Source organism: Cupressus sempervirens, chromosome 5, assembly GCF_028749045.1.
Source record: "Cupressus sempervirens isolate cs-2001-9-10 chromosome 5, ASM2874904v1, whole genome shotgun sequence".
Taxonomy (NCBI): domain Eukaryota; kingdom Viridiplantae; phylum Streptophyta; class Pinopsida; order Cupressales; family Cupressaceae; genus Cupressus; species Cupressus sempervirens.
The window spans coordinates 653,468,603-653,476,959 of NC_143122.1; the positions used below are offsets into that span (position 1 = coordinate 653,468,603).

Below are 8,357 nucleotides of genomic sequence, written 5' to 3' on the forward strand. Positions count from 1 at the left end.
CCATTTTGTAAATCCTTTAATAGGGTGACATTCCAAGTGAATGTTTTGTGAATCCTTTAGAAAGGTACACTTTTAATAAGGTGTTGGAGCCTCTTGTAGGGTAGACCATTGTTGATGGTCAAACTTTGTAACCTTGACAAGTTACATATTGCTGTAGTGATAAGTTGTGGGTACCATCCCCACCCTAGTTTTACCTTCTCATTTTGGAGGGATTCTGGGTGATCAAATATTGTGTTATCTATTTTCATGCATGCCTTTACTTTCATGTTAATTAGAAATGTCACATGCATGTATTGATTTCAATTAAAAGTTTTATAGCTTAAAGTTTGGTACTTCTGATTCACCCCCCTCTTAGAGGTATACTTCCCACTTGTAAATTCCATCTCTTTATAGCCTTTTCATGCTTCAATGGTGTTCTTCATGATCATTCTTTTGATCCAAATTTTTGTGACATTTTCTAGTTTGGAGACTTCTGCAGTACTTCACTAGTTTTTAAATATTCTTTCTATATCTTTTTAGAGTAGAGTTTTTCCCACAATGCTTTCTCTATTTCTCCTCTTTACAAAGATTTGGCTGTGATTGGATATCTCATCAAGCCATGTTACTTGGAACCAATTTTGCTTTATGCATTGCAATTCCCTTATCTTTTCATCCATTATTTTTAGCTTCATTATCACTCATTTATTGGGGGGATGTTAGGATAAAGCAATAACTTGATTATCAAGTCATCTTGACTTGATTGTTAAGTTACATTTACTTCTCTCTTAAGATAACATTTTATACATTAGTGAAATTTGATAATTTTGCTCAAATCTCATTTCTCCATAAAAATTTAACTTTTCTCAAAAATCTAACTTTTTTCAAAAATCAAAAGTAGCCTTTTATAGATCTCAGAGTCAAGAACATCATCTAAATTGTATAGTGTTTTGATTGGTTATAAAATATTATAATTTTAAAATATTTTAAGTAGGTATTTTAATATTTGAGAAGATGCTATTTCACAGAAGGAAATACATAGTCAACTTTTTTCAAAAATTAAAAAGTAGCCTTTTATAGATCTCAAAGTCAAGAACATCATCCAAATTTTATAGTCTTTTGATAACTTATAAAATGTTATAATTTTAAAATATTTTAAGTAGGTATTTTAACATTTGAGAAGATGCTATTTCAAAGAAGGAAATACATAGTAAATCATATCAAAAAATTTAAAATTTATATTTTGAACTAGAGGAGAGAGTCCTCTTGAAGAATATGCAATTTTTTTCAAAAAGGTGTACATTTGATAGGAAAATTTTGACAAGAAAATTGTTGATTTCATATAAGTTCAACTTTGAGTACTTATAATAGAGAAAATACACATTATAAATCAATGTTTCTTTTTCTTTATACGCTAAATATACATGTAATCTATACTATATTTTTAAATTAGAGTAAATGATTATTTGGATATACTTGTTGGATGGGAATTAAACCCCATATTTTCAACAATTAAAACTAGACTTTTTATTTATTTATAAAAATGCACAACTTCCTGCTAAAAAAAATTATAAGCATAAAATTCACCCAATTTTACACATTCTATTACTTTACATCATCTTCAAATTTCAAACACAAATGCCACATTTATGTCATTAAATTTGAATAGTTTGTATGCTATTAGCCTTTTCCTTTATAAAAGTATGACACAAGTATAAGTGATTCCCTACTTGAGAGTGGATGTAGGCAAATTATCAGACCACTATACATTTGTGTTATTTTTATTCTTTAAAAAAAAAAAAAAGTTTTGTTTCTCCTTATTAGAACTTATAATTGGTGCCAAAGTCAAGGCAAGGCTAGAATAAAGATGGAAGAGGATGAGGTCAATTCTATCATTAATGAATTTCTTGGGAACTTAAACTTGGTAGAGAGTGATGTTGTGCTTGCAAAGAGAAAAAGTACTTGCCATGTGCGTTAGTGAGATGGATGGAAAATAAAGCCAAAAACTAAAGTAGAAGACATTGAAGCTCTCAAATTTTATCTTAGTGCTATTCTTGAATGCATAGGTGATGTGCACCATAGGAAAGACATCATGAAGAGTTGCAGAAGAGGGAAAATATAGGCATGACATAGAAGTCTGTAAAGGACCTTGTGTTGGCCATTTATGAAATGGCTTCTCTTGCTTATGGTTTTAGCTTCGATGATCGAATTAACTTTTCTTCTAGAATTCTTAAAATGTTGTAGTTGCATTACTCTGGAAAGCATGTGGAGTTCCTTGTGAAAGAAGAAGATGAAAGGGCAAACAAGAAGTTTGTTGGGGAAGAAGGTGAAGGAATAAACAAGGAATTTACCATGGTATAAGGTGAAAGGGAAGACAAAGAGGAATATAAATAGAGAAGTTAGATAGATTCAAATGTTAGGAGAATGACATCTTTTTGGCATTTAGGGAAGACATAATTTGAGCTTCTAGACCAAATAGAGGGCAAAGAGGAAAATAAAGGGAAAAGTGTACAAAAGAGGATTCAAAAGGCTAGGTTCTTGAGGGGCCAAATAAAGGTGTTTTAGAGGAGAAATTCTTTAATTCTCACAATTCTATAGAGTTTCGATGTTGAATGCACTCATGATTGCCCAAATAGATCTTTGGTTTTTAACAAATGGAACACTCAAGATGCTTTCTTTCCTCTGTAAGAAATTTGCACATGCCAAGATGGAAAAACTGCCATGTCAACGTAGCCCATGTTTGGGGATATTATGTGGTTCAAAAGAGAAATTATAGAAGACCAAATTACTCATCCATACCATCCTACAAATCACATGTGCAATTAAAAAATAGACAAAATGATTTCATCTTGGTTAAACAATGAAGGAAGAGTTATTCATAGCTTGAGGGATATTTTTTGTACTATTTATGCACAAATTGAGTCTTTTTCTATACAATATGCTCTACCTTGTCAACCAAATATTGATTATTCTCTATAAAAGTTTGATTCAAGTCATTTGAAAGACCAAACAAAAATACAAGTGGTAATAACTTTGTTGTCCCCTACCCACAATATTCTCAAAGTTGAACGATAGTATGAAGGATAATGAGCAAGGAGATACTCCTAGTCATATAACAAAAAAAGTTAGTCTCAACAGTATACATTTAATTCAAATCAAGCTCCAATGAATTAGTTGTCATGCATTAATTAGATGAAAATATAGAATAAGAGTACTCTTGTCACTAGATTGTATTATGATGTCTAGGATGGGGTTGTTACCACAAGAAGATCTTAGGGAACAATTTTCAAACTAGAAAATTTTAAAATTTGAGAATGGTGATCTTTTAGCTCAAGCATCATTGAGAAGGGGAGCTTAAAAGTATGTGACTCTATGATGAGTGTAGAAGAAATATGTTTTGAATTTGCAAAAATAACATGTCTAATTATGTGTTGATGAGCAAGTTCGTTCTTGAGTTTTTTAATAAAGAAGATATCTTAAAGTCTAAATTAATTTGGAAAAGACTCATCTGAAGTGTGCTGCAACAAAATCTAGCAACTTTGAGATCTTCTCAAGGTTTGGTTGTCATCTAAGATATAAAGTTAAAATGCAAGAAATGTCAATGCATGACTAGGTTGGTTGACCTTCAAGGGGGAGATTGTTGGAAATATGACACCCAACTATCATGTGATTACTCGTATTCACCTCTCTTCCTTGATAGTTATATATGGCTCTATAAATAGATGTGAAGGCCATGTATTGTATGTATTAGATATTGTTTAATATAAGTGATTCTCTACTTGAGAGCGGATGTAGTCAAATTGTCGAACCACTATAAATTTATCTCTCTTGTTTTTCTTCTTATTTTCTATTTTCTTTTCGTTTCTTTGCTTATTAAACCTTATAAAATTCAATGATGTGGGCACATGATGCAAGTAATTAAAATTGAATTAATTCCATGAAGAGTGCATGCATATAAGCAAGTCCATGTAACACTTAAATATATCAAATTCATGTAAAATAGTGAAATACATGAGATCTAATTCCTATTGTGCCCAAAATCAAGATCCTTCAACCACATGAACTAGATTGATTTAACTCACCTTGTACAAGAGATAGAAACTTGAGATCAGATTTTAAATTAAAAAAATACATATATGTATGTATACATACATATGATTTAAAATAATGTAATTTATTTTCTTAAAAAAAATGAAAATTACTTAATAGGACTATTCATCTTCTCCCATATCTTGATTTACATGACCTAGTATAGGTACTATCATTGACATGTCTCATGTTGTACAAGAAATAGAAACATGTGCACTTGTGTATAATTTAAATTAACTTCACTTCATTTAAATGAGCTTATAATATTTTTAAAAACTTATTGTTTCATGATGCTCATCTTTCCCCACAATCTATTGTAGAAAGGGTGTAGATACTATTAGATAATTGGGACCAAAAGTATCACTAACTAATTCGAGAAGGTGAAATAAAGCATACACAACAATATAAATCTAAAGACATAGCCAACTGTAGCCACTTTTGAAACTTAACCATACCAAACATATTTTTAGTTTGTGTTTTATTTAATTGATTATATGAATCTTTAATATTCATACTTTATCATATTAATTTAAGATGAAAATTTCTTATCTCATTGTATTAAGATTTTTAAATATTTATTAACTATTAATTTTTTAACTATCTCTTAATCACTAATTAAATTTTTATTATATGAATTAAGTATATACTATATGTAAATAAATTAGATTTTATTTTCTTAAAATAATGTTTTTCTAAAAGCAAATGAATGGTGAATAATTTAAAATATAATTTTAAAATTAAAAATAATTTTTTTTTTTTGATGTATTTGATTTTTTATCAATATTCTTCATCCTTTTGAAATGTACGATTTAAATTCCTTTAACTATTAAAATCAACAATGGAAGAACTTGAACATTTGAAGAATGAATCAAATAATATATAAAAGAACTACAATCATTACATTCTATGCAACTCTAGATAATCATGATACAAGACACATTAACTTAAATTCTCTCAAATTTGTGAAATTGTATATCCAACTTAACACCATAAATTTTCTTAAATAAAAAAATTCCAAATATTTTATTGTATAAGAATATTTAATAAATATGTCTTAGACTACATACTAAATAGCCTAAACATAGATTTAAATTAAAAATCTTTAAAACAAAAATATATGTAATTCAAAATTTAAGCTTTAAAATTTTAAACATAAATATACTCCTAACATACAATAGTTACCTGGGGATTGATGGATTTAATCTTCTGCCAATATTCTCCGCGTTCCTTAAATGTCTCGTGTAACCCACTTGGGCCACTTATTAAGAGTGAACAATCGAAGCGCTTGAGTCTTTTCAATAGCTCCAATCCATTTCCCACTTTCTTCAGTTTCGGACATTCTGTTAAACGGAACTCTTCAAGGCATGCCATTGCCCCCTCCTCCAATTCCGGAAACTCCTCTAACTCACTAAATTCACTAATTGCCAAGAAGCGGAGCTGTGGAAAGCCTCCCGCCTCTCCAAATTTCTCTGGCAATTCTCTGCACCTTGAATTCCCATACAAGTCCAACTGCACTAGGTTGGACATTCTTTGTAATTCTGGATAATGACTACAATTACTCGCAGATAACTGGAGAGCCCTGAGGTTTGCAAAATCGCATATCCAACTTGGGACTGCAAAATTGCCTAGATGAAGAGTTTCCAGATGATTCATTGCTGTCATGTTCTCCGGAAGCTCCATTTCTGTTGTGCTGATTCCATTCCAAATGAATAGATGGCGCATCTTGACCAAGCGTGCAAGGGTCCCTTCCAATTCCATTTCACGGCGAACATATAACCGTAGTTCTTGAAGCTGAGTCATTTTGACAAAATCCTCTTCACTGGAAAGATCCAACAAATCTGACCGCAGTGTTCTCAAAGAGACCAGCTGTGATAGTCCCTTTGGCATGCGATCAACTCCCAGACATTCTAAATGTTGAAGACATTTGAGTTCATTAATCCACACCGGCAATTTTTTGCAATACCGAGGCAGAGCAAGAAACAAGAGACTTTTCATATGTCTCACACACTCTGGTACCTCCTCAATCTCTGTCCCCATCAAATTCAAGACTTTGAGGAGTTTCATCTTTTGAATGCTCTCAGGCAATGCAGAGATGCCTGTGTCGCTCAAGTCGAGAACGCGCAGTCCTCTCATAGCTGTAAACAAGTCTGCAGGAATTCTTGTAATCCCCTTATTCTGAGACAGTGAGAATGTGCGGAGACAAACAGGACGGACCTGTGAGACGTCGTCGTCTTTTATAGATTTTTTGGCCACTAAAATCCTGAACAAGTCAGCACCCCCGTCTTTGGAGGCTTCCTCAATAGAAAATACACATTTGTTTTCTGTTGATATCCGTATGGCCAAGTCAAGCAGCAAATCGTGAATCCTACAATATTTGAATAGAGAATCGAAGACTCCTACATGCACTATTTCCTCCCATAATTGAAGCAGACAAAGATTAGAAAGTTGATACAAACAGTCCCACGCCGCATCCCACTGGTCCTCTCCTGCTGGAATGAATCCTTCCCCAATCCACAAATTTATCAGATACACACAGTCTATCTTCTCGTCTTCAGGAAAGAAGGAAAGATAGGCAAAGCAGGCTTTGAGATGTGAAGGCAAGGCATCATAACTCAATCTAAGAATGGGTATGACGGGGTCAATATTGGCAGTAAGTACCCCTTCAAGCTGCTGAAGCTTGGCCTCCCAGTCCCTTGGCATTCTGGAATTTGCCAGAGATGCGGCTACCGTTTTGATAGCCAATGGCAAATTCCCACATTGCTTTACAATCTTTCGTCCCAGCACTTCTAGATCTCTGTTTATCGGAGATCCCTCAAATGCATAAACACAAAAAAGACTCCAACTATCTTTATCAGACAAACACTGCATCTCATACATTTGAGCATGCAAGTTTCTACATACCTCCCTGTTTCTTGTTGTTACCACAATTTTGCATGGGCAATTGTGTCCAGTTGGGAGGCCAAGTCTACCTAACAAATCTTCTTCTCTGGCAGCCCTCCAGACATCATCTAAAACCACAAGGCACCTTTTCCCTTGCAACCTTTCATGAATCTCAGGAGCCAATACCTGCTCACTTACTTCATTTTCCTTTAACCTCCTACTTAAATCTTCATCATTTAACTGGAAGACTAAATCCTTCTGTAATTTGGAAATGGAATAAGACTGAGAAACAGAAATCCAGATAGATTTCTCATACCTTGATTTTACGCTGCTGTAAACATGCTGAAGAAGAAAGGTCTTGCCCGCGCCCCCCATCCCAACAACCGCAATAACAGGAGAGGCATCGTTGTTCAACAATCTGAGCACATCTTCAACTTTGGACTCTATTCCCACTGGACGTGCATCGCTGGGCGGTAGATAAGGTTTCCTCAATCCCACTCTTTGAGATGTACTGGGCAATGCTTCATTTACAGCAGAGACATCATGCAATAGTTCTAGCTCATTGCCCTCTTCAATAATTGATCTGATGCGGTTCTTGATGCCCTTGATTCTCCGCCCCATCCTATACCGATAAATCCATTTATTGCATCTCAAAGATAGAATTTTATTTCCATAAAGAGATTCCAGAGCACATTCCTCACGGATGTCCTCTGCAAGCAAGGAAATAACACGAATCTCCTCCAGCCATTCATTTACATCCTCATTGTGTCGAGACCGTTGATCAGCATCTTTCAGAAAACCCTTTACATGTCTGAGCTTCATGTTTAGCCATCTCAAGTCTTCTCTGAAGTGCAACACCATGTTTGCCTCTATAGCAAATTTCCGAAGAGCCATCTCACAGACTATGCCTAGAACAGCTTCTCCAACTACAGATGCCATCTTACAAAAATTATATCGCACTAAACAAAACAAAATGCCTCACTTGACGTAGGCAAATTATATCACTCTAAACAAAACAAAAACAAAAACAAAACAAAATCTCTCTCTTGAGTTACACCCTAAGATACAAAACTTGATAAGCTTGAATTCGACTTGAGAATGAGCATTTTCAAATCAGGCATTTATACCAGAAACCACTTCTTGTGTAATGTAAGTGAACGGCTCTTGGAATTTTCAGTGAAAGAAGAATGAAACAAAGAGAGTAATTTTGGGAAAGCAAAGTAAAAGAATACGATGAAGAGGATATGATGAAGAGAATAACTTTAGCAAAGCAAAGTTAAAAAAGACACAAATGAAGAAAAGCTCCTTGTTGAGACGATGAGGAGGTATAATGCAGAGTATATATAGAAGTGTGGAGAGAGGAGAGTGGAATTAAGCGCGAACCGCGGAAATTGCGTGTAATTTGCATAGGA

At 33.7% G+C, this 8,357-nt stretch overlaps 1 protein-coding gene across 1 annotated transcript; it reads right to left on the reverse strand.

The window, feature by feature from the left end:
* Nucleotides 1–5,166: 5,166 nt before the first annotated feature.
* LOC149557584 (disease resistance RPP13-like protein 4) lies at nt 5,167–8,084 on the reverse strand. The gene has a single exon (XM_089832222.1). It carries the CDS (start codon nt 7,882–7,884, stop codon nt 5,230–5,232), a length of 2,655 nt encoding a protein of 884 aa, XP_089688348.1. The 5' UTR covers nt 7,885–8,084; the 3' UTR covers nt 5,167–5,229.
* Nucleotides 8,085–8,357: the final 273 nt, after the last annotated feature.

Coding starts and splice junctions, on each gene's coding strand:
- LOC149557584 (XM_089832222.1), bottom strand. CDS start 7,884: ATGGCATCTGTAGTTGGAGAAGCTGTTCTAGGCATAGTCTGTGAGATG.